Source organism: Ascaphus truei, chromosome 3, assembly GCF_040206685.1.
Source record: "Ascaphus truei isolate aAscTru1 chromosome 3, aAscTru1.hap1, whole genome shotgun sequence".
In the NCBI taxonomy this organism is placed as follows: Eukaryota; Metazoa; Chordata; class Amphibia; order Anura; family Ascaphidae; genus Ascaphus; species Ascaphus truei.
This window is the reverse complement of record NC_134485.1, coordinates 412,418,070-412,445,898: the sequence shown is the minus strand read 5'-3', so window position 1 is coordinate 412,445,898 and position 27,829 is coordinate 412,418,070. Positions and strand designations below refer to the sequence as shown.

The 27,829-nt window shown below is 43.2% G+C and overlaps 1 protein-coding gene across 7 annotated transcripts in view; it reads left to right on the top strand.

The window, feature by feature from the left end:
- The window catches only part of MYO7A (myosin VIIA), a 217,133-nt gene that overhangs the window by 65,033 nt on the left and 124,271 nt on the right, over nt 1-27,829 (top strand). For 6 of the 7 annotated variants that reach the window (XM_075592657.1, XM_075592655.1, XM_075592656.1 and 3 more), the window contains 6 exons: nt 11,472-11,585; nt 13,738-13,890; nt 19,808-19,992; nt 22,031-22,152; nt 23,038-23,180; nt 25,175-25,288. In XM_075592657.1, the coding sequence (XP_075448772.1) occupies nt 13,780-13,890; nt 19,808-19,992; nt 22,031-22,152; nt 23,038-23,180; nt 25,175-25,288 (675 nt within the window). In that variant the 5' untranslated portion in view covers nt 11,472-11,585; nt 13,738-13,779. Of the gene's footprint in view, nt 1-11,471; nt 11,586-13,737; nt 13,891-19,807; nt 19,993-22,030; nt 22,153-23,037; nt 23,181-25,174; nt 25,289-26,006; nt 26,283-27,829 lie in introns of those variants that run through there. The other variant, XM_075592659.1, reaches the window with a different exon arrangement.

The following is a 27,829-nucleotide window of genomic DNA, read 5'->3' as shown; positions in this document are numbered from 1 at the left end:
CAAGGAGTACTGGATACCTGGGCAAAATGAATCATTTTACCCGGAAGGTAACTCCTTGTTAAAGTACATTATGTCCGAAACGCGTAGAGGTTGCACAACTCCCTTGGGTGATTTTCATTGTTTGAATAAAGAATTTACAATTTTTTACCACCTGGCTCCCTGGCAGTGCGCTGCTTTTTTCTTCTTTGGCTATTGGATTTCTACATTTGCGGCTGGACACGCCATCATAGGCATGTGGAGGCTCAGGAGTGGGTAAGATTTATTCTACGTGTTGTTATTTGAAGAGTGTGTCTCTACTCCAGTATTGATTAAGTTTTTCATCAATGAGATAACTTCAAGTTGATTTTCCATCACCTTGATTGTTTGCTTCAGGAGACATTATATTCTCACCTCACTGGTTTATCACTCACGATACTTTACCCACTCCATAATAGTCTTACTCCAGAGCCAGAGTTTCAATCAAAAGGATTATTGATATGACTGTATATATTCCGAAATTATTGGAGCACCCAATTTCTCATATGTATACGAACATTCTTCAATCCCATGCTTTATTTTGCCCCGCAATTGCCTTGACCTTTAAACCCCATTGGGGTTTTTTTATAGTGCTGTGCTGTACATAGCATCAGACTATTCCTTCTTTACTGTCAGCATAGATTATAATTTCAGGCAGATGCACACAATTAATTACATACCTCAGATTGGATGCTTCCACTTCTAAGACCAATTACTTACCCGCTAGGCTGTTCCTCCTAATGTCTTTAGTTGTAGTCTAAGTGAAATCTCACGGTGAATAAACATGTAGTAACAGTTTATATGGTGACTACAGATAATTGAATAGTTAAATAGCTGAAGGACCTTATTCTATATTGTGCGAAGCAGCTGTACTCAAGTCAATGGGGATATTTTGACGAACGGCCACATCATACAATATACAATTACCCCCTGCATCTTCATTTTCCCTTTATAGCTGCCTAAAAGTTATGGATTAGTAGCGTTGTGCACCAAACCAAAATATATTCAGTACATTTCACTGAGAGGGAGTTATTTCATGGGAGTTCCCCTGCGATAGTGCCCCAACTGGCACTATCACAGGTTAACGAGTAACCTTCAGAGATCGTGGTTTAGAACAGGGGGGCTCAACTCTAGTCCTCAAGACCCCCAACAGGTCAGGTTTTAACAATATCCCAGCTTCAGCACAGGTGGGTCAATCAGAGGATCATTTGAAGACTGAGTCATCTGTGCTGAAGCTGGGACTGATTGAGCCACCTTTGCTGCAGCGGGGGATATCCTTAAAACCTGACCTGTTGTGGGGTCTTGATGACCGGAGTTGAGCCCCCCTGCTATAGTAGATACCTCGCTGCCTATGAAATTCTATTTACCTGCAGCTGAGGAAATGTTCCCTAAGACAGTACAAAGGTCCAATGTGCAGTGATTGTTGAAGATTCCGAATGTATAGGTGGCAATGCAGCTCTTAATTATTAATATGTATGTGTATCTAATATTATTGTTTATTGTGGTAGGATTTACCCAAATCACTGCACTTCTGATACCATACATATTATAATCTAATATAATCTCTCTGTATCTACAATGGCAGACTTGTCTGAGACGTGAATGCGCTAATAAGGGGTATTTTTATTTGCTATACACTGTATGGGGAGTGTTTTTGGTGCCTTTGTACTACACATAACTTACTTTGTGTCTGGTTATATCTGCAAACAAATTCTGCATTTACTTTGCCAACTCTATGGCAAATACACTGTATATTTATATTTCTACATAGTGTCATCCATGTACACAGAGCTTTGGCATAAACACACCCCTTATCAGTAGAATCAATGGGTACATTTGGATTAATGGTGATGATGTAGACATTGGCAATAATTTAATGTAAAAAATATATAAATGGGGGGACTGCAGGGTCTGAGAGCATTTTCTTTTGTGCCAACATATAACCAAACACTTTGTAACTTCTGAACTTGTAAGGGGTTTTGTGCCAGTAAAAATAAATACATAAATAATACATTTTGTCCGACACCTGAAGAAGGGAACAGAGATGTCCCGAACGTTTCTTATCAGCTTATTTTAGCGCATAAGTGCCCAGCTCGAGTTCTCGTTACAGTGCAGTTGTAGTAGATGACGACAAATGGTTTTTTTTTATCTGTAGCCGGTACTTCTTCCCGCTGATATCTTGTACAGGAACGGCTTTTTTCATGTTAGGGTCGGGACGCTGGAGTTTCACCTGCGACCTGGAAGAAACAGCTGACTCAAGTCAGCAGCACGTTCTAGGAATGTGGCCGCTCCACTGGCTCATCGGCAGCTATTTATATGTAATGGGAAGACACTGGAAATAATCCTGGGGTTTTAAGTAGTCATAACATTGTGTTAACCCAGGGGTGGGCAACTCCAGTCCTCAAAGACTACCAACAGGTTAGGCTTTAAGGATATCCCTGCTTCAGCACAGGTGACTCTGTCAAAGACTGAGCCACTGACTGGGCCACCTGTGCTGAAGCAGGGATATCCTTAAAACCTGACCTGTTGGTGGCCCTTGACGCCTTGAGTTGCCAACCCCTGTGTTAACCATTGCAATACTTGGGTATTTGAAGCTTTCCCTGTTAATAAAGTCCTTAGTGTCCAAACAATATCCAAATGGATCTTGATTGAAGTCTCATGACATGTGGGGATAAATAAAAAGAAAATTCATAGTGCAACACTGACACAAAACAGATAGACAGACAGAAACACTGACCACAGACAACACATAAACCAGCATGAACCTCAGAATCGCTGAAAAATGAACACGTTCACTGCTGCTTCGATCTCAGACCCGCTGGTCTCGTCGCATTCAGATGACGTGGCTCGAGCATGCGCCGTCGCCAAAAGTCCCAGTAGTGCACAGCAAGCACGGCACTTAGCCGGAAGCTTCTCCAAGCTCCACAACTGCTCGATAAAGGGATAAAGCTGCAGAAAGTCCACACTAGTGTTCTCTATAGTTCCAAAAAACGCCCTACGCGTTTCGTGACGCTAGTCACTTCGTATGGGGCAGTGCACTACTGGGACTTTTGGCGACGACGCATGCTCCAGCCACGTCATCTGAATGCGACGAGACCAGCGGGTCTGAGATCGAAGCAGCAGTAAACGTGATGGCGTTTACCACGGAAACATTAAATGTTTTTAAAGAGTCATTTAAAAATACTGATAGTTGTCTGATTTGCTTGAAAGGTGTCAACCACTTATCTTTAAGCTAATAAACATTCCACTGCTATTATATCACTTTGGCGCGAGGAAGAACGGCACATTGTGTGCTAAAAAGAACATTGCAGAAGAAAAGTGCCTCCCCCTTCTCTGTATTGGGCATCTAACAAGGACTTGAAGTTTTGATGGACATGAAGCCCCTCCAATCAAAATCCTCATTGAAAAACAAACAAACATTTTTTTACTTCTCAAAGAAATTTTAAAAAGCTAAATGTTTGCTTTATGGATTCATACATTTATGGGGGGGGAAGCCCTTAGGATATTTGAAATTTGTATATTATAGTAAGTGAGTAGTATTAACAGGGAAATAAAAAAAACTGTGATTAAAGCGCTAATGCTTAAAATTATTTAGTAAACTTATTACTGCTGCTGGGGAAATCTCCTTTCCTTCAACCTTAAGGGATGGCCCCGAGTCCTTTGTACTGCCCTTGGGATGAATAGTTCTTTAGAAAGCTCCTTGTATTGTCCCTGAATATATTTGTATATAGTTATCATATCCCCTTGTAACGGGTATTCCACCCCACCCAATCTCATATATAGTGTGGGTGAGTAGAACATGTAGTGTTACCGGTGTGGTGCGTATACCTGTCAGGCTCACAGGAGGTCTGAGCCTCCGCTAATGAGAGCCTGGGGTGAATCCTCTGGAACGAATCTTCTTTCAGCGCCTCCACCTATGTAGGATTCTAGGGAAATGTAGAATGACCCTAACATAGGAACCCACTCAGAAACCAGATACACCAGTATTGGGGATAACAGGTTTACTGAATGAACAAACACTAATAAGGACAACTATTACATCATCTCTAGTACCATCACAACAGTATAACATCCCCACACGGTGCCCACAGCCCAACCCTTGTCCCGTGGTCAGCGCTGCCACTATGTGTTAATAGAATGTTATGATCGGTTGGTGCACTTGTAGAGTACCTGCCGAGTGCTCCTGCACTCGGGCCTGCAACTACTTCTCAAAGGATCTGTCGACCTGGATCCCGTCTGATCCGGTGCTGTGAATCTTTGCTTGGGGTCCGCCAGGGGTGATCCCACCCGGGAGATAGTCTCTGATCTCTGGGTAGCGACTTGCCCCCAGACCTCTTTTAATGGAACTGCAGCATCCGCTGATTCCTGTCTAACCTTGGTACTACATGACACGGTCCCTAACCTAGGGCCTGTCCCTGATGTACCGCAACCTGAGGTGACTTGGGGAAAACTCCTAGGGCCTGCGGGGTTAATAACCTGCCCCACTCCCTTATCTACCCAAGTCCCTAATCCTCCCTAACACTAGCTCCTAACTCACTAATCCTAACACTAACACGCCTGCAGCCGACACAGTTCTCACAGTCAGCCTGCAGACAGTAACACACGCTGCACACACACTGCACTCAGTACACGCAGCGTCACATACAACACTCAACACAGCAACCTGGAACCCGCAGCAAACACCCTGCACACACTGTGCCTATTTGCCAGTGCGCACAGCACTACCCGCTGTGGCACTGCCAAACCTGCACCTTACATACACTAAGGGCGACCTCCCTATCTAGGGCCGTCCCTTATCAGTTACCCACTAACCTGGTGGGGAGTTGGGGCCTACCTGGAGGGTGAGGGTACCTATCAGGATGCAGGAGCTGCACTCACTCCCTGCATCCTTCCTTCCCCTTCAGCTCCGCTGCTCCAACTGACGTGACCAAAGCCCGTGAAATGTATCTATTCTCCCTCCAGTTCAGTCCTACAGCCCTATTGGCTCCTATAAAGCACCTGGTGCCTGCCTCGCTATGCCTCATGGGAATTGTAGTCCCGAGGCCCCTACAATAACATTGAGGCCGCGTGCGTGCCTTCCCTCTGCCTACACAAACCTGTAATGGCCGCCGCAACCTCTCACTAACTTCCCCTACTCTCGCGCGACTCTCCTGCGCCTTCCCTGCCCTCACGCAACTGTTCCCTGGCTCTAGGGTTCTCCCTGCGCATGCGCGACTCTGCCCTGTCTCTCGCAGCCTCCCTGCGCATGCGCGAGCTAACTGGGCCGCCGGGGACTCACTGCGCATGCGCGAGTTGAAGCGCAATGGCGGCGCCCTATCCGCCCGGCTCCGGGAGCGCCGGGAGCCCTGAGATGCGCGTGCGGCCTTGGCAACCGGCCGCACGCGTCCCCGGCAACCCCCGAGCCGGGACCTGACCGCCCTCTCCCCTGCCACTGCCGAACGGAGCCGCCATTGGACGCGGCGGCCCCCGCGATCGGCAGTCAGGTGAGGGGGGTGCGGTAGCGCTGGGGAGACCTGGCTACACCCTATTACACACCTCTTTTCTAATATGAACACATCTAATTTAGCTAGCATCTCCTCATAAAATCAGATTATCCACCCCCTTATTAATTTGGTGGCTCTCCTCCTTTTTCTACTGTAGTTCCATAATGTCTTTTCTATGGCATGGTGCCCACATCTGTACTCCATATTCAAGGTCTGGTCTTACTAATGCTTCATCGGAGGGCATAATTATGTTTACTTCCCTTCCAGCCATACCCCGTTTAATGCATGATAAGATCTTGTTTGCCTTTGCAGCTACTGCATGACATTGGCACTATTACTAAGCCTGCTGTCTACAAGCACTCCTAAATCCTTCTCCATCAAAGATTCCCCCGATATATCTCCATTTAATTTGTAAGTCACCTTTTTATTCTTGCATCCCAAATGCATAACCTTACATTTATCTGTATTAAACCTCATCTGCCATTTACCTGCCCACGTTTCCAGTCTCTCCAAGTCCTTCTGGAGAGAAATTACATCTTGCTCTGATTTGACTACCTTATACAATTCGGTGTCACCAGCACAGACGGAGACTTTGTTCTCTATGCTAACCTCAAGGTCATTAATAAACAAGTTAAAGAGCAGGCGTTACCCAACAACGTTACCCAAACCTGAAAAGGTTGTACTTCAAGGACTAATTTTCGTACAGAAGCCAATTACACTAAGGAGTTAATTCTATATACTGTACTCTGAAGCATCTGTTTGGGACGTTTTTGATTGAAAAAATCCCCATTGACGTGATTGGGGATTTTTGGTTGAAAATCTTTCAGAACGGCTGTTTCATAGTATATAGAATATACCCCTTGGGCTCTTATTCAATACGCTGTGAAGCCGCTAGCCCATGCTGGAGAACAGTTCAGCTCCATTCAAATTTAATTCAGAGCAAGTCCAAAGAAGCGGCTTCACATTATATTAAATACGGATTTAAGTTGTTTGCGGTTTTTTCTGACCCTTTAAGAGTACTATACAGGTAAAAGTCCATATACTTACCAAGACATGTTCTACCAGAAGATACTTCACAGACCTTTGACTTGAATGGGCTGTAAAGGTGTCTCCCAGCGCCCGAAGGTGTTTTATGGCCGAAGATGTCTTGGGGGGGGTGGGATGTGGGGGGGGAAGGGGTCTATGGCTTAGAACCATCAAACGCCATTTAAACACACCCGGTAAAAAAAATATGTCAAATGGTTTTGCCGCGATGTTATGACCAAAATCATTAACATTGCGGTAATATTTTACCGGGTGCGAAATTTTAAGGGGAGTCACGCGATATCCCCTTGCCGGAATATTGGTAGGGTTAACCCCATTCAGGGCCAGTAGCCTCCAGGAACCAATCTAAAAAATGGCCCAATGCCCAACTACAGAAAATAATCCAAAGTCTGAAGTGACTGAGCCAAACATTACGCCACTTCCGATGTGGAGGATGTTTTTTAGGCAAATAAAAGGCAAAAAGAGAGACATTATCTGTGCTCCATGTGACTCCTCCCCAACTCCTCGTACAGACACGTCCCATGGAGCAAATTAGGAAAGAGACGCAGACTGTGATACTGTCACGGGAGACCAGGGATTTACACCTTTATACCGGGATCATATCACTGAGAAAAACCAAGAAGTAAAACAAATTGCCATTTATTCCATTGAAACAGACGTACACACAGTGAACTACAAGTATACAGGAGAAAACACACTAAGGCCTGGGACATAGTTAAGAATTTGGTGCATTGTGCAACTTTGATAAATATATTCACACACACACCACACACACACACATATACACACACCACACACACACACACACACACACATATACACACACATATATACACACACACCACACACACATACACACACCACACACACATATATACATACACACACATACACACACACACACATATATACACACACACACACATATACACACACACACATACACACACCACACACACACATACACACACCACACCACACACATACACACACACACACACACACACACACATATACACACACCACACACACACACACACACACACACACATTCACACACACATATATATATATATATATATATACACACACACATATATACACACACACACACACACACACATATATACACACCACACACACACACACACACACACACACACACACACACACACACACATATACACACACACACACACACCACACACACACATATACAGTACACACACTCACATATACACACACACCACACACACACATATATATATATATATACACACACACACACCACACACCACACACCACACACCACACACCTGTCTGTGCTGCCTCTACTCTGTCTGGTGGCTGTGCTATCTCAGAACACCGACACAGTAGGTAAAATGCCAGCTGCAGCCCCATTGGATGGGAGCGGTCACGTGACCGCTCTTCCGCTCCCCCAAGCGGCAAAATTTCAAACCTGCCTGTCTCTTCTGATTTTCTCAGCCTCCGCACGCATCTGCAAGCATGCGGAGGGAGAAACTATAGCCGCGCTGATTACAGATGCAGGGGCTTTGTGCATCTGTTCAGCGCGGCTCAGCCCGCCTCAGCGACGCTGATTTTACTATGTCCTAGGCCTTACTGGGGGTCTGGGCTACAAAACTAACCTTTCCTAGTTGAAATAGCACAGAAAACAAAGTCTTGAGGTTGACCAGGAGTTACCCACAAAAAACCTGGAACTCAATTCGGCATGCGTTACCAGATGCCACCGCTGTATCTCTTCCGGAGATGCGAAAATCCCTTGACCGGGAGAAAGTACCAAATGTCCTGGTACTCTTTTCGGCGTGTAGTTCCAGCCGTGACCGCTACGTTCTCTTCTCAGAACTTGGCCCCGAAAGTGGGATTTAGAACATTTCTTGACTTGAAAATCTCTGAAGCCGGTCGCTGCCATTTCTCCAAGAGCATCTTTTGGTGGTTTCAAATTTGCTGCTGCTGTCTTGGTGCTTAGAATCTTGGATGAATCTGAGGTCCGGATTGGCTGCTGGGTTTCTTATAGTATTTCAGTATCATTCATGAAATACTACAGCCAATCCGAGCCTAGGAACTTTACAACCAGCCAATCAGATGCGTGCCAGTCTTACAAAGCCGGGCAAGCGATTCTTCTGAATGCAACAAGGGCAGGCGTGAGTTTGCCACCCTAGCCACTTGTTATTCAGAAGCCACCCGCTGGCTTATGTGCCTCCAAGTCTGGGAAAGCAAATGCTAGCCGCGATGGCTTGCATTGTTTCCCAGAAGTGGGTACTTCACATAAGCTATCTGTGGCTTTGAAGTACGGACCTAGGGCAGACTCAGTGGCACCACAAATTGGTAGCCCACTAGCCCCCCTCAGAGTACCATCTTTAAAAGTCCCAGTTTATACGTATAATACATTTACAAACATTGCAGTTTAATAAAAAATATACTTTTACACTTTTTACCTTGTCTAAGTTTTTGGGGCTTTGAGGGGTAGAATGGGACTAAATACTTTCTATTCCCACTAGCCATATCCCTCATACACTATAAACCTGATTTAGACTGTAAAATCCTTTTAGCCACATTGGCTATTAAACATTTTATGAAACATGAAAAATATTTCCCATTTTTCTTCTAAGTCCCACAGTGAAACGAAAAGATGCTTAGCTTCAATCTCAGAGCTGTAACTCCTTCCCTTAAGGAAACCTAATTTTCTTTAGAACCAAAAACGCTTGACACACTCTCAGGACTGCATCTCTTTCCTTTACTGAAACTAGGACTTAGGTTTCATAAAACCTCTCGCAACTTTTAATATATAGTTGGAGAACCCCCCCAGAACCTCTATACTGATTCTGGGGTACATGGGCATATTGGGTTTGGTTAACCCCTTGACTAGTGGGAAGGAATAGCTGTATATGCAACACTGTCTTTAGGTTGCTATTTATTGTTTAACCCTTTGTTGCATCAGTGTTTAAGTATATTACATCTTATTCTCTTATATGGACATGTAAACTACTGGTTTCCCTTACATCTAACCATATACATTTATCCATTATTTAATTTTTTTTTATCTTATGCAGGAGTTTCATATGTATTTTAATTGATTTTAGTTTTTTCATCTTGTGTTCATTTTGACCTCACAATAAATCCTTATTGGTGTAGCATTTACCCATTGAGTGTCCTGTTTGTGGAGTTCATACAGTATCCGTCTTTTGGTACTGTACCTCTTTTTTGTCCTTTAGATATTCTCTTTAGCTCCTGGGTGCACCGCCACATATATTTAATATGTTTGTATGGGTTTAATATTTATATGGTAGTAGAGCTCTCTTCACTTTTCTCTTGTACATTGGGCATATACTGGGTGACCCTCACTAACCTAGGGACCCTTGACTGTACCCAGGATACATAAATTCCTATGCCCTCATTGACCTTTCTGGTCTGTGCTGAAGCAGGGAAAACTGGCGGTGAGTCGCGTAACTGTTTCCATGGGAGGACTTTGACCGGAGTGATGTGTCTATATGTCCCCGGGAATATGACCTGATTCCCGGATACATTTTTGGGGTAACCAGCAACTCTGGAGCCCTTCTACCTAGACACATTCTGACAACACTTTTACCGCAAAGTCCCCCCTGAAACTCATAGCCTGAGAATCTCCACTGGGTAGCACTCCTGGAAAGGTAAAACACACATAAATCTTTTATTGCAATACAAATACATACATTGCAGGTACCATACATGGGTTCAAGAGCTGACACTCTAAACTCCCCAATATGGCTCAGAGTTAGCCAGCCTGGCAGAATACCTTTATTATGGCCAGGTTACCCCCTCACCGTCACAGATACATCTCATTATAATCTGTGCTCCATGTAACTCGTCCCCAACTCCTCCTACGGACACTTCCAACGTTATGGCAGATGGAGCAAAATTTAAGCAAAATGCTTTGATACATTAGTGCAGGGTAAATATGCCACTGATTTGCTCCCAAATTGCCTTGATACATAGACCCCTTATCGTCTGACTTCTGGGCATGCTTATTCCCTCCCTTGTCCTCTTATTCAATGTGCCATGCAGGAGAAGGGCTTTTCCCCCCCATTCATTTGAATGGATCTAATTCCCCTGACAATGGGAAGCAGTTTCACTGCATTAAATACGGGTCTTGCACAGTTATTTCACCGGGATAAGATATGAATGCATCTAATGACATTATCAGACAGTGACTGGGGTAAAGATAAACAAATAACCTCTCTAATTTATAATACTTACATTTTTCTTTCTTTTTCTGAAGACAGGAATTCTCCAGGATTTAACCTCTTAAACCTGTGCACAGCCAAGAATAGTAGCATGTTGTTATAATGTGGGAGCATGTACTGTATACAGTTAATTCTTCAGTATATATTTAAAAGGGAACATACTCCCTACAGTGCTTTTCTATGAGACTTGACTTTTTACAGAACAAAATATTATTTTTGTTGATGTCATTGTTAACCCCCATTCAGTGCCAGAATCCTGCATCACAAACTTCTCTTGCACTGAAGGGGTTAAACGTTCTTTTCGGCTGTTTGCGGGGAGCCTTCACTTTCTTTGCGCAGGCCAGATCACTACCAAAAATATTAGTTTATGATATCATTGTTAAGGGGAAATGGCTCCGAATAAGTGAGCCACTGATTGAGCCACCTGTGCTGAAGCGGGGATATCCCTGGTACCTGACCTGTTGGTGGCCCTTGAGGACTGGAGTTGGCCACCCCTGTTTTAGAACAATCCTGTTTACTGTGTTTAAAAAAATAAAATAGTAATTGTTTATGGAGTCAATGCAGCATTAACTCCTGCATTGCCAGAGAGGCTTGCGATGGATTGCGGTGGGTTTCAGTCCTCTCCGGCGACGGCAATGGTAAATTGGCGCTTTGCACTTACTGTGATCTTTGGTTTGCATTATTACAGGGGGATTATGTCTGGCTGGACCTCAAGACGGGTCGTGAGTTTGATGTCCCCGTTGGAGCGGTGGTCAAGCTGTGTGATTCTGGCCAGATCCAGGTGCTGGATGATGAAGGCAACGTATGTATCAGTAACGTCATGTTCCTCATCTGCTCGATACTGTAGCAAATTATTTCACACCGTAAAAAGACAAAATATCTTTTATGTGCCTAATGTTATTCACCACAAACGGCACCAATTGTATTGCAAAAAGACTTGAATAAATGGCACTAATAAAATACAGAGAAGGTCATACATAATATGTTATCCAAAGCGACTGTTTTTTTCTGACGAAAGTTCCCTTTTCCATCAAGGTGGATTTTAGACTGAAAACGACAAAAACAGCCACTTCAGCCCATATAAAATGCCCTCCTTAGGACCAGATCCACAAAGGTCTGCTAACTCAGTCCTAACTCTGATAAAGGGCTGTTATTTTCCCTGAGGTTAACGCATATCTACAAAGCTAATTATGTTAAATTAGGGATTACTCCCATCCAGAACCGGACATAAGGGATTGTCGGGGAGGGCTTGCGTCTTTAACCCCTTAAATCAACCCTTCGTTAAATAATGCACACACCAGTAGGTGGGAGAAACAGGTCACAGCTTTATTACATATATACAAAATATACCCCAAAAATAGTGTACCCCGCTAAGTTGCTCTGTAAGCCTGAGGGATACCTCCAGTTTATACTTCTTTTTGCCATATAGCCACCCCAGCGACTTGGTCCAAAGCAACCCCACCACTGGAAGGTCACTGCCGTACCGGCCGCCCAAACCAAGCATGACCTCCCCCTCCCCCAAACGACTACTGGAGGCACCTTAGACCTCCCCAAAAGGAGCAAACTTCCACCAGAGTCCATTCCCCCTCTAACGCCTTCCCGTCATCAGAAAGGGCATTTAACCTAAACTTGCCCCCCCTTCCAGGTCCACATGCCTCAAAGCGACCTCCCCCTACCCCCCAACTCAATTTCGAACTCCGCCATTGCATTGTTTACCCTCCTTATAGCGCACAACCTCTGGGGTACACCTTTCCCCTCTCCACACAACCCTGGGAACTCTCTCTGGCCATATCAAAAAGGGGTTCCCCAGATCTGCCCATATCCGCACTAAATCCTCCTGCATCATCCTTAACAAATTCAACGACTGTTACGCGGTCAGATCATTCCCACCCACATGCGACACTAACACCCTGGGTGAACCAAAAACACCCTTCTGCCTCAAGACTTCTGCCAAGAGCTGCGATACCTTCATGCCCCTCTTACCAAACCACAACAACCTAACCACATCCCCCCCCCCCTAAAACCCATCTGCTCCCCCCCAAGCCATTTCTCCAATCTTCTTGACGCCCAGTGGACATAGCAGTCCCACAATTACACATGTTCACCTGTAAGCAGTCGTTTTGCCCCTTTGGCATGGGGCTCTGTGCCTTGCTTGAACTCCCTGTACCACAGCTAAACCACCTTGTGTAATGAATAACCTTTGCATTTTCCCTTCCTCAGCGTGTCTGCTCTGGCGCAGTCTGCAGTAGTGAATGTGCAAACTTCAGCATAAGGTCGCTAACAAGGCAAAATTTGCCCTTTTTTGAGTAGCAAAAAAAGGCTCAGAGTTCGCAAGCGATTCGCCAAGTATTAGGTCAGTGTGCATTGCAACATCGATTTGTTTGCATAATAATAATAATAATAATAATAAATAGGTGTAATTCTCTAACATCGCTATATTCACTTCTATAATGCACTAAAGCTGATAGATTGGCTTAGTGCTGAGAGTACAAATAAAGCGCACACACCACGTTCCGCTCACCGCCATGTTCCGCTCACCACCACGTTCCGCTCACTGCCACGTTCCGCTCACCACCACATTGCGCTCACCACCATGTTCCGCTCACCGCCACGTTGCGCTCACCGCCACGTTGCGCTCACCGCCACGTTCCGCTCACCGCCACGTTCCGCTCACCGCCACGTTCCGCTCACCGCCACGTTCCGCTCACCGCCACGTTCCGCTCACTTTCTGGCCATATTTTGCTGAAAGTTCACTAATTTATACACATTGTTAAACCTTTGAGTCTTGTCGAAATGTTTAGCAGGGAATCCAATTTGGGGGGGGGGGGGAAGCCTGCATTTGGACAGTTGTGCACACTTTCAGCCTGGCTACACCAGGAATACCTATAAATACAACGTACCGTTGTGTAAGTGTGTAACACTCTCCTGTAACCTCACTCTCTCTTGTTATACAGGAACACTGGATTTCGCCCCAAAATGCGACTCATATCAAGCCCATGCACCCAACCTCTATCCATGGCGTCGAGGACATGATCCGCCTGGGAGATCTGAACGAGGCGGGAATCCTCCGTAACCTGCTGATCCGGTACCGTGAACACCTCATATATGTGAGTGGGATATTCCGTTTTGTGCGTGTGCCACGATGTCTTCATAGCAGCCATGTTAATCAGCTCAGTGCACATTGCTTTGCAGTAGATTGAAATAGAATAATGAACATACAAGAAGCTGCAGATCTCGGGTATAACACCAGCCCACAGAACAGTACTTACCTAGGAAGTGAATTGATAATGCAGGTCTGCGGGGGGTTATGAACATGCGGCAGTGTAGTGAATTAGATTTGGACTATATATTGCACCAAATCATATTCTGCACAGTGTTTTGGGATCTATTGACTGGTGTCTCTTCTAACCACTGCACAAAACAAAATAAGGTTGGTAACGGTTTCTAATTAACGTTAAAACAGATGGCGGTAAAGAAGGATGTTGTGCTCATTGCCGAACCCCACTCCGCGCCCCGGTGACCAACAATATACAGAACCGCATTAACTTTTCATAGAATGGGGGAAGTGTGCCTCAGATATCAATGTTCTACCAGACGTTATCCCTAACCACGTGCTGAATCATTAATAAGGGGAAGAGGTGCTGGCTTTCAAGGGAAGCACTGTGTCGTGACCTCATAATACCTACAGTATTATTAAGATACGTATTAGAATTAGTATAGTATTATTATTATTTTAGTAAGATAAAATACCAAGAGTGTGGGGAACGTAGTCGAGTGTCTGAGTGTTTCTCCTACAGTAGCTTTAACACTGAGGGGGGGGGGGAAAGGATTGAGCTACTTTTTCTTTTATAAAGGTTTCTTCCTATTGAGACCTGTAGTGAGCGTAGGACCGACCATTAGGGGTTTCTCCTGGCACGCTATGAAGACGTGTCATTTGTGGGCCAATATTTGTAACTAAAAAGCTCTTCTTGAAGGAATTGCCAGTTCTATGCAGCATGCCACATACCATTTATAAATATGAAATGTTGTATCATGATGGGCATGCAGAATTGCATGGGAAATGAGGCATATCTATTTTAAAGGAAATAAAAGAACTCGAGTTGCTACACTTCCCATCAATGGTGCAATATTGGGAGACCTTTCCAAACTGTGACTTTCTAAAATAATATCCAATCTTTTCTGTAATTTAATTGTTACTGAAACATTTCAAGATGACGGACACTCTGTTACACATTGTAAACAGACTGACTAATGTACACAATCTCTAGGGCAAACAAGTGGAGGATACACTTGTAAATGGCATAACTTTGTTCCATTAAGTGTGCATCACCTTTATTTTTGCTAATCAAATGCATAATTGATATATAAATTATGAACCATATTTACTGCACAGTGCTACTCCATCAGATACCTTCCAGCAAAACGTAATTAATATGGCCCTTTCTGGTGAATGTGAATTCAAGTGAATGAACTGTAATGTGTATTCCAGCACAGAAGGTGTCTTATCGAGTTACACCACTTAGTATATGGCCTTTTATGGCCCATTCACCTGTATTGGGCTGTATGTTGTCTTTCAGCACTCAAGGTGTCTTATGGGAGTGTCCCTAAATCACACCTGTCACTGTCTCGATGTTTCGAACACGTTTTGCAGATCAATTGCATCCTGGTTAATTTACAACCTTGTGTCACCGATGGATATTTTACTTTCTCTGCCCACCTTTTAAGGCTAAGATTTTAGTAGGCACGCGTGACGTTGTGCATGGCGTCAAGCGCGCCTGTCACCCAGCGATGGGTGCACTGAGATGGAAGCGAATGGGGAGAAATGGCGGAGGCGTCACCAGGCTGGTTCGCCCTCATTGGCCGAACCACTCACGTGATGCGGCCGCTGGGCGGAAAAAAAACCACGAAATTATTTGTCTTTTGAAAAATCTGCCCCCCGGTCGCTCTGCATCGCGCCCGTGCTCACACGCACTGTGGCCGGCCTGTATCAGCTGCTGCACTTTGTTCGCGCAGCACACAAATCGCACGCACCGCAGCGCTCACTATAATCGCGGCCTAGGACATTATTGGGCAAATTAAAGATCTGTAGCCACAGCACAAAACCAAGAGGCACTCAATTAACATGACTAGCCCACTCTGTACAGTATGTGTTCCGTATATGGCCAACATTCTCAATCGACATGCAAATATTGGCCCCTATACCCATTCTCCTTATGATATTCTGTAACGTGTGGCACTGTATCATAAACCTTTTCAAAGTCTTTTTTTTTTTTTTTGACACCTACTACAGCACATTGCTGCAATCTAAATGTAATGTTCGAATTTTAATTAAAAAAACCTGCGATCTCGCGTCTATTACAGACAGGCAGACCCGGAAGCGCTCACCCCTGCTGTGTTAATGCGAGGCGCCTTTAGTCTGCCGCGGCTAAACTTGTGAGGATCACGGGCATATATCGAAATTCCATTTCGGGATTTGTTTGAATAACGGCCGCTACATCTGTACTTTTGCTTTATGTTGCCTAGCATTTTTTCAATTGCTACCTTGATACCCTTTCGCAACCCTTGTTACATTCTTTATCATTTTAAAGTGATGCCTCTGTCCCTTGTGACTTTAATTGTCTAAACTAAAGGCATTGCTCTATCTCTTAAATTCATCCCTTACCTGTTTATTAAACCACATTGCATTTGATTGGTTTCTTTTAAAGTCCTTACGCAGTATCATGGTACTAGCGGGTCCGGAATAACATCACTTCTTTATTTTTACGGCTACTTTCTTAAAGCTGCAGTTCAAGCTGCCGTTTTAAAATTTTTTTTAATTTTTTCCCCCCCATTCAATATGTGCATCAATACAATCTGCACACTGACAAGTGATTAGCTAAGCTGCAGATCGATCTGTTCTCCTGTCATCGATCGCTTGCTCAGGGCTATTTAATTCAGTTCTTGCACAGCATTTTGGGCAATGTAGTTCCTAGAATATGAGTGACTGGGCAGTTAATAGATCTAATTGGTTCACTGCTAGAGAGAGGGCGGGGCTCAAGAGCCAGAACCTATCAGAAGGGGAAGGGGGCTGTCACTTTGGAAATGCTTCCTACATTAGAAACATTAGAAATTTCTTTAATAAAACATTTTTTTTAAACATTTTTCAAATGCTACAAGTATTTTCTCATAGTACAGAACTGATTTATTTAAAAAAAAAAAACACATGTAGGATATTGCTTGAACTGCTGCTTTAATTATATACACTGTAATTGAATTTTAGGACAACCCAAAACATGTTCCCCTCAGCAGTGTTGCTGATTTCGCTACTCCAGTCAATGCCAGGGCCCTTAAAATCCCCTGTAAGAAAAACTTGAACTTGCTGTGTTGCCTTACTTATTGCATAAGCAATTTTGGTTTCCTCACAAATATTTGGCAGTGTATAGCAGATCCATAAAATTAGTATTTTTGTTCCTACTATAATTTACAATCTACATACTGTACTGTGGCTTCCATCAGCAATCCCTTTACAAGTGTCTTCGCTACCTCTTCTTCCAATTATTGTACAATGCCTTAAATTCGCCGTACGTTCACGGGGTACTGCTTGACTTTCTCTTAAATCGCACTTGGATGTTATTGAACGGGATAACGCTAACACCGAATGCATTTTCTTTTTTTAAGACTAACTGCGGAGGGAGGGTAAGTATGTTCCGGTTTAACCATGTCCCTTTAACACTTCAGTATCCATTTTCACAATACTAATTGCATTACCAACAGCCTATTCCATCAAGGACCATTGCACCGTTGTCAATTTGCCGTGCCGAGGCGATTTCCATCTTCATATAAACCATTGCTTTAGTTCCTCAGTGATGCTTCACCTTTAATATGAGGCTGTGCTTTGTCACTGTTTTTGTAAAGGGTGTCATTTATTATTATTAAAAAAAAAAAAAAAAAATAATATGCTGCCCTTAAATATCACTTGCAGTGTATGCAGAATGTTTAGTAGAGGTAGGAACATTATCATTGGTAATATTAATAATGAGTATTATATTAATAATAGTAAAAATATATTTTATTATATAGTGCTGACCGTTTGTGCAGAGCTGTACAGAGAATTTGACTACCCTTATCCGGATAAACTTACACTCTAGATCTAGAACTTGAGGCACATTTTCTCCATCTGTCAAGAAGCAGTCAGGGACAAAGTGGTCTCATAATCAAAATCACGAATATGAAAACTGGTGCAAACAGCAGCAGTGCAGTTAAAAATTAGATTTTTTTTTTACAGGTACAGTATGTACATAAATACACCAGTATTTGCAATGTTTTTTCAGGCACATTGCTTTGATCAGTAACCCCCTACCCAATACCTATAGAAATGCATCTTGCATCCCTTTTAGAGTTGCACCTTTTTATTAAGCATAATTGTCTTGCATTTACCCCTTTTGCTCAGGTGGTCATTAATAAAAAAATATCTTCACTAAGATTTACTGAAAGAAGAGGAGATTTATCATGGAGGAAAGTAGAAATATCCGGGTTAGTCCAGTTACAATAGTGCAGTAGATATAAGACTAGCTTTTGAGAATTCGCCTTTCTTCCTCAGATCAGCGATACTGATTTACATAAGATTCCCTGCCTGACCTGAGGAAGAGAGGAGAACTCTAGAAAGCTTGTCTTAAAATATCAATTGTTAGTGCAAATAATAAAGTATCACTAATACTGAAGTACTCAAGGAGGAAAGAAATTTGCAGTAAAACATGCATTTTTTTCTCCAGTCTTGCAGCCGTAAATATTTTTGATAAAAGCCCCTCTTTCTCCAATGAAAAGGGAAAGAATATCTTAAATACAGATGTATGCATAATGGGTGCGAACTAGTTGAGACCACGTGTCCCCATCTGGTTGTTTGTAAACGGCCCGGCATGTGCTGTAAATAAAGTTGATATTATAATCATAGATGTGCTGTGCTTAACTCCATGTAACTTGGCTGTCCGTTGGGTATCCCTTGGAATGATATATGAAATATTGCACATGATCTGCATGCAAGTACTGTATGTGTATATTATGCTACGTAATGCTGTGTGTCATGTTATTACTGTGTAATCAAGATGTATTTATTACTTTAGGCCAAACACCATGAAACCTGTCAATGAAAAATCTTTCTTGCAGTAATTCAGATTATTTGGTAGTTCTGCAGTCTCTGAACTGCAGGATTAAACTTTGTATAACTGACAGTAGTCATCAGGGCTGCTCGCTTTAAGAAAGATACAGATCAATAATATTTGGTCTTGTATTCTGTGAACTGAGGAGCGGGAAGGGGCGCTTGGTGCTTAATCTCAGAGCTCTGGAGATGCCCAAACTTTGGGAGCTATTGTCCCCTGACTTTGTCCACCCTGGAGCATATGATCACATACTGTACATCCCCATTTGGTCCTAGCCAAAGGAGTGATCTATGTGGCCTCAAAAAAGGTCACACAGCATCTGGTGTAATATCCTGTTCTTCTAAAGTTAGCTTTACCTTCATTTTGATCAAATGTTTATGTAGAATAATGTTTTCAACACAAAGGCCCAAAGTTACTAAATAATGCAAAGCTCCAAGGCACCTTGAACTAGGGGATCGGGAGCGACCTTAAGTCACCTTGCATTAACTGGAGGTATCTTTTGAGTGAATGGGCCGCAAGGTGCCTGTCAGCTTAGTGCTACAGTAATATGGCCCAACGAGTGTGTCTCATTCATGAAGGTTTGAGCAAGTGTAATGGGATTCAAAAATGGCACTGTCTGTGGACTGTTAATGTAGGTCCCTCTTGACCTTCGACTACAAGGAGCCCTAATAATATTTACATAAACAAAATGGTTCTGAAACTAACTGTGACACTAAACGTTCTAACATCATGACTCCAACTACAAGCACAGTGTTCTAAAGATCTATTTCAAGGAGGTCCATGGTGTTGGCCATTTGTGCATAACGTTTGGTGTTGGTGACACTTTTTTATCAGCAGTTCCTTTCTTTGTCACCCAACACACTGCCTTCTTTCTATATGTCTCTTCCAGACATATACTGGTTCCATTTTAGTCGCTGTGAACCCCTACCAGTTACTACCCATCTACACCCCGGACCAGATCCGCCTGTACACCAACAAGAAGATCGGAGAAATGCCCCCGCATATCTTTGCCATAGCAGACAACTGTTACTTTAATATGCAACGCAACAGTAAGGACCAGTGCTGCATCATTAGGTGAGTGACCCCCGGAAACACCTGCACAAGACTTTCTTGTCGTTATTAGAATGTTCTTGGTGTATGGGGCTGATGGTGTATGCAGATGGTAAAGCACTCTCCGTACTGTAGGAATCTCCTTACCAGCTCTGTGATTCCCTGGGGTGGTAATAGCTCTTATTGTAAATACTGGGGTGTTGGTGCTTAGGTTTCCTTAGCCTGGTTATTACTTACAGAAGTAGATACAGGAGACAAGTTGCAAGTTCGAGTCAGGATTGGCTTTATTCCGATCTTTCATGGGAAACACACGGTGGGAGGAGGAGGTATTTATTAGAGAAGAGTGGAAAAGAAGTGCACCAGTGCACTGGTTTTGCATGAGGTTTGCAGCCAGGAGGCTTTAGCAAATACCCCCCGTGCAGAACAGGTTCGCAGGTCTCTGTTACTTTGGTGTTTGGAGTTCTAACCCACACCCAGGTCCTTACTTGCAGGAGAGTGATGCACAGGCTCCTGAGACCGGGTTTGTACTCTACTAACCTGTGACATAAACATCAAATACTGGTGAGGAACAGACCCAAGAAGGGCCGGTACACCAGTGAGATCCCCGTATATATCAAACAATAATGGGAATTTAAAATATGTGTCTAACCATAGGCAACACCTCCTCAGTAATATAATAATTCAAATGTGTGTCTAGATATATATAGATATATACAGTATATGTACCTTTACGGTATTGTACAAAAATAACTGAGGGATAGGGCCAACGTTTTTGGCTACCCACTGGAGTTACGCTCACGGTGAAAGTCCAAAATATGCCAGTTTCACAAACTCCGGAAAATATACGGCATATCGCTCTACTACAAATCGCATATAACATGGCCATGATTTTCTTTACTGTGTGCAGGCCGGTCATGTCTCCCTCCATTTGGAAATGAAAGAAGGGTGGGTGGTCATAATGGTGGTAGGTAATTTGAAACCTTTTATTGGGCCAATGTTTCTCAGCTGGGGTCAGAAGGCTGCCGTGGGATTTCCCGTGGATAAATCAAAACAGCTGCTAGGGGGGGCTGGGCAGTTTCCTCCATCCTGATTTGGCTGCTGCTAGGTAATGGAGGCAATCAGGAGGAGGTGTCAGGAGCATGGCCACTGTCTGGAGAAAGGACCAAGCACAAGAAGAGGAAACAGCATGGCCAGGAGAGAGCTGTGAGCAGAGGGAGGTGATTCGTTTCTATCTGCCCTGCGTGAATCTGTCCTGTGGTGTGTCTGTCGAGTGGTGTGTGTTTCTGACTGTGTGTGTGTCTGTCTGTCCTGTTTTGTGTGTGTGTCTGTCTGTCCTGTTTTGTGTGTGTGTCTACAGTTTTGTGTGTCTATCCTGTTTTTTTGCATATCTGTATGTCCTGTTTTGCATCTGTCCGGTCTTATGTGCGCGTATATGCTGGTTTTATTTGCGTGACTCTATGTCCTGTTTTTGTCTATTTTTGTGTCTGTGCTGTTTTGTGTGTGTCTGTCTCTCCTGTTTTCTGTGTGTCCTATTTTATTGTGTCCGTCTCTGTCCTGTTGTGTGTGTGTGTGTGTGTGTGTGTGTGTGTGTGTGTGTGTGTGTGTGTGTGTGTGTGTGTGTGTGTGTGTGTGTGTGTGTGTGTGTGTGGTTGTTTGCACTATTGTGTGGATTGTGTCTCAGCAACTGAACATTATCAATAGGGGAGTCTGGAGAGAAAAAAGTTTGAGAAACACTGGGATAGTTGATCAGTTACAAGCTTTGGAAAACACTCTGGGTTCTTCGCCATCATACCTCCTCCCTGATGAAGAACCCTGTATGGTATTGAAAGCTGGTAACATCAGCTATCTGTTGGTTCAATAAAATGTATCATACTACCTACTCCTCCCTCCTTTTGGAAGACCGTTATGACACACAGCATCATAGACTTCAATATAGTCTCTCTCTAATCAGAACGTTCCACTGAGATGCCAGTTTTACAGCAGGGACCCTCAAATTCCATTCACATACAATACGTATCCTTTGACCTTGCCACCTGACTGTTATATCTTGGTTTTATTCTAGTGGCGAGTCAGGAGCTGGCAAGACAGAAAGCACTAAACTCATCCTGCAGTTCCTGGCTGCTATCAGTGGGCAGCATTCGTGGATAGAACAACAGGTGCTGGAGGCCAACCCTATATTAGAGGGTCAGTATCGTCCCTTTATTGTCCTGTGCTGGGATCCTTGTGAGAGTACTGTACGTAGAGGGGAAAAAAGAAATTGTGGGTGTTTTTGAAAATGTATTTATTTAAGCGGTGGTGTATTGTTTATACTAAAGTGGTGCAATTTGCGCAGCAGGAGAATTTTTGCTGGTGTCAATTTGCACCCGCATTAAATGTATATACTTTAATTATGTTTTCTACATCTGACTGATCTACAAAGCACAGAGATTAAAACAACGTTTAAACCAATTAGATTTAATTGGATCATAGAAAAATATTTTTGCTTTGCACATTTCTATTATAATGATTTTTTACTTTACTACATACTAATCAACATCTGAGGGCTCCTAACAGGGAGATCTGTTAGGGGAAAGAAGTATAATTTCTTCTTTTAACTCCATAATCACAATCGGATAATGGTATATAGTACACCGCAACCAAGCTAGCAAAAATAAGTATGAAGGTCTAGAATACTAATCCACCACCGAAAAAAACAGGGAGCACAAGAAAAAGAGCCTGGCGTATATAGTGTGAATATCCCAAATACTGGATAGTTTCATAAGAAGTTTCCTATTTCTGTGTATTACCAAATGTGAAATGTAATGTTGAGTTCATGTTAACAAATTTAGTGTCAAAAAGGGCAACAATGTGTTGCAAACCACAGTGTGACGGGCGTTTCTAGCAGCGAAGGGCGCATTTAGAATTCTTGTAACTTGTCACACCTACACGTGTATCATGTTTCTGTGTTCCCGAAGCTACACTACATAGAAGCACAAGGTGTAGGGCTGAAATCCTTTCCCCGCCCTTACAGAGATCACTAAACTTCTGTGCTTTTGACTTTCCTTCTTTTTCTTCACCCCCCCCTCTCAGCTTTTGGCAACGCCAAGACTATTCGCAACGACAATTCCAGCCGGTTTGGAAAATACATCGATATTCATTTCAATAAAAAAGGGGCTATTGAAGGGGCGAAGATTGAGCAGTATCTACTGGAGAAATCTCGGGTCTGCAGACAGGTACAGAGCAAAAGAATCCAGAGTCCTGCGTCTAACCCCTAACAGACAGCAGAGCAGTGCACAAGGCCGAGCTTTGTAACGCAAATAATGTCACTCATAGCAAGGGCGTGTGGTTATTTACTAAGCAGAAAAATGCATTAAAGAAGCGGAAAAGACACCCCATAAGCAGTTGCCCTATATAAGTGCACTACAGAAAATCCATGCAGGTACATGATAAGTTGTTTGTCTTTTTCCAACTGTATTTTTCTTGGGATTTATGGAATACTAAAGGAAAGAAAAGGGTAGGAGAACATTTACACAACGTGCAGTTTCTTTGATGTATGTTAGTGGCATGTTTAGTTTATGGGGGTTGGGGGGGGGGTGAATAAGTGACAGGACACATCCCTCTTCCAGGATACAGCAAAGACAAAAATCCCCTAAATGTGCATATGCATGTCTCGCAAGCAGCCAATTCCAAGCTGTGAGCCCAAAAGGATGAAAGGCAGCAATTTCATGGGTTTCTTGCTCTATTCTTCTTTAACCCAAGCTTGGCTGTACAAGATGCCGAACCCCATTTGCGAGTGATGAATTGCTGGCTCTTATAGCTGTTTGAGGATTACTGTAGCAGACTATGCTGATGTGTAGTACATTACATTGTTTCCCCAGATAACACAACATATCCAGTTATAATAATAATATTAATTTCAATAGTAGTCAGTGGCAGTGCTGGTGCAGAATATTGCAACATATATTATACTACTATATCCCACCAGGGAGCAGCACAAAGCAGCCAACTACTGTACATCTGTAACTAAAAAGGGGACCAGCAAAAAGTGACACATATACCGTAGCGGGTTATGTACCAAAGTCTCCAGGCTGCAAAACTGAAGTAAAACCAGTGCAAAGAAATAGCACCATTTGTACCAAAGAAAAGCAATCCTGTTGAAAGCAATTGGAGCGCTTTTTTCGTTTTAATAAATCTGTTGCATTTACCCATGACTGGCGCTCTACCCATGACTGTCTCCTTTCCACCCCTTTCACCTCCACTGTTCTTTCTCGCTGCCCCTTACCTGTGGAACTCCCTCACTCTCCGTATGTGCCTAGCACCTTCTCTCCCCAGTTTCAAGTCAAACCTTAACGCGCCTCTTCTATGAAGAACTCCTGTCCCACACCCAGAGTCTCTCCTACCAACCACTGTGGCCAAGCACTGCCATCGGCTGCACTTATTCCCTCACCTGCTGTCTCTGTATGTCTCCCAACATACCACTTAGATTGTCAGCTCTCCGAGACAGGGATTTCCTTTCCTATGGTCTGCTTTTATTTGTTGCACTTATTGTATTAGAATTCCCTGTTCTGTATGGTCTCTCTTGTAAAGCGCTGAGTATACTGTGGGCACTATATAAAGATATGCATACACATACATTGGTTTTGTCAAAAGAATGGAAAAGAATCCCCATAGTGCGGTGAAGCAGCCGTCTGCGCTGATCGCTTTTTCTTGGCCTTGTCTTTGTTTACTAGCTTTCAGCGATCTCTTCTTTCCCTTTCTAACGCTGTTTTTGTAAATGTGATGCTTCCTTCAGAAGTTATAAGGGTTTAAAATATTAAGTGTGCGGGAGGTTAAAATGAATGTCACCCCAGATCCCAGTGCAGTCTCATGTTTTCTATGGTAACCCACGGAAGCTAGAGGTTAAGAAAATCATACATTTTTTGCACTAAAAAACAACAAAAACAAAAGAGCAGGGAATGCTCAGGGGACAGGACACTAACATATATATAGGAATCTGTGGGGGAGGGGGCTGCTTTAATTTGGATCACCATCCCTAGGTATATAATCTGCATCTGAACACTGCGGGACTATAACGTGTGTGTGTGTGTGTGAACCACTTACAACACATGGATCTACTGTGAGTGTGTCTGTATTTGGACCTGTTGATAGCTAGGAGTACAGTACCTCAGTGTAAGCCGGCACAGCCCACATCCTTTATAAAGATGCCTATGTGTGTGTCATTCTCCAGGCCCAAGATGAAAGGAATTACCATGTGTTCTACTGTATGCTGAGAGGGATGTCCCCGGAGCAGAAGAAAAAACTTGGGCTCGGAAAAGCCACCGACTACAACTACCTCTGTATGGTAAGTGATGCAAAAAGTAAGTGGTCCAATACTGTACAAGGTCAATTGTAAACTATGGAAAACATAGAGGGACAGATAAGCCGTGCTACTGCTGTACATAAGAAACCTTCCAGCACGGCTTAGAAAATATGTCTCCTATTGGCCCATTCAAATTAATGGTCTGTAATGTGTCTTATGGGACAGAACGTGCCTTATTGGAAAATGCTGCTTAGTAAATAGGGCCCTTTAAAGGAGCAGTGCAAGCGCTGCATTAAAAAAAATTCCAAATATAATTGACCCCCTGTTTCCCGAGATACAAACCTCCATAGGGGGCGCCGGTATCTCTCTTCTGTTTAAAAGTCCCGGCCAATAGGAAGCCGCATCAGATGATGTCACGGCTTCCTATTGGCCGGCGTGACGTGAGACTTTTAAAACCGCCATTGTGAGAACCCTGCTAGCCAAGCCGGAATGGCTACCCGCACCCAGTTCCAAAGTAAGTAACCCGGGGAGCAGGGGGTCCCCCAAGCTGAAATTCACGCAGCTCTGGAGAACACCCTGTGGGTTTAAGGCCCATTCACTTGAATAAAGCTGTAGGGCGTTTTCCAGCACACAAAGTGTCTTATCGTGCAGTGGTATTTCTCTGCAAATATTGACCTATATCTGATACTCCTTTCTAGCCTTTGCTGGTCAGGGAGGATATAGAGTGTAGAGAAGCAAGGAGCACAGCTGAAGTAGAAGTCTGCAGGGAGAATCCTGTAGAAAAATTGAATGAAGGGCACAACTCCGTGCTAAAACTGAGGGTGATTTATTGGATAAATGCACAGGGACAGAAACACAGCCCACACACCGACATGTTTCGTCCCACGGGACTTTATCAAGGTGACAGGATTCTCCCTGCAGACTTCTACTTCAGCTGTGCTCCTTGCTTCTCTACACTCTGGTTCTTCTGATCAGGATTGCACGCAGTGGGACTTCGCCTGGATGGATTTCGTATCCCTATACACTCAATGGAAAGGTAATGGGCAATAGCCCTCATTCAATATTACCTTGGTCCCTATTTAGGGAAGTGTATATGTTAAGGGGGGTAAGCAGGGTAAACCACATCTGCGGTAGTCGCGCTGACTGACCGCTAGGTCCCATGTTCATGTCCCCCCTTGACCTAGTACTATATACATGCTGGAATTACTTATAGAAGTTCCCATCTACTTTTATGCTGAAATACAGCTTGTGAGTCCATACACTTGTATGAGCGTCAATCTCTACGTTTATACATCAGGGAGGATATATCCCATACTTTTCCAAAGCTCCGTGAATAGTGCAAAAAGGCATTAAAAAAAAGAAAGATGTTCACTTCGCTGACATGAAATATAATACTGTATATATGAGGCGTGGTATATGGAATGATACATGGTATGATATGCACTGTAGGATATGTAGTTATATGATATATATAACTATAGATATATAAGATATTTGAGGTATATAATGCATACTGTATATGGCAGAAAAGGCTGGGTAGCCGTGTTGGTCCTTTCTTCCATGTAGTAAAAAGGACCAGCCTTCCATATCCTATCTATCTATCTATCTATCTATCTATCTATCTATCTATCTATCTATCATGTGGTATGTAATGATATTGTCCCGTATATTTATAGTGATGCAGATACCTCCATATTGTATTCAGAACCCAGTACGTAAAAAAATAAAATGCACGTCTCTGTGTATCTTTCCTAATAAAATAGTTTAAAGAATAAAATATCTATCCATTTATCTATCTATCTACATCATCTATGTATCCAAACTGGGGTGCAAGCTTTAAGAGCAAGTCTGCTCAAATATAAATCCTTTAGTACACGTAGTTACATTTATAATTGAAAAAGACAAAAGAGATATTCAATGTAACAGAATCGTCTGACACCTTTAGGGACCACTTTCTCAGAAGGAAGGTCAAAGGTTGTATTAGACAATATATAATAGTGAAGACACCCACAGTATCGGAGGGAATTATTGTGAGACTGCTTGCTGTCATACCCTATTGCCGGTGGGGTTACCCATTAAATAAAAATGATCATAAATAAAAATGATCATTATCAGAGGGTTGGTATACATTACAGGCGCAAAGTTCACTTTTCCTGTCTTGCCTTCAAATTCTTTATGGGCAAGCTACCCAGTTACCTGAACAAGCTCCTCACCCCTACCACATGCAGCACCTATCACCTGAGATCAGACTCCAAAAGACTGTTCATGGTCCCAAGGCTCAACAAAGTATCTGGCCGTTCCTCCTTCTCTTACCATGCACCCCAAAACTGGAACAACCTACCAGAGACTCTTACATCCACCACCAGTCTAAGTTCTTTCAAATCTAAGGCTGTCTCACATTTTAATCTGGTCTGTAACTGTTTCATACGCCCATAATATATATTTTCTTTAACTGTGCATGCAATGTCTTGTATATAATGTATACCCTGTTCATTTATGTAACTGTATTTGTAACCATGTATTATTTGTCTTAACTCTGTGCCCAGGACATACTTGAAAACGAGAGGTAACGCTCAATGTATT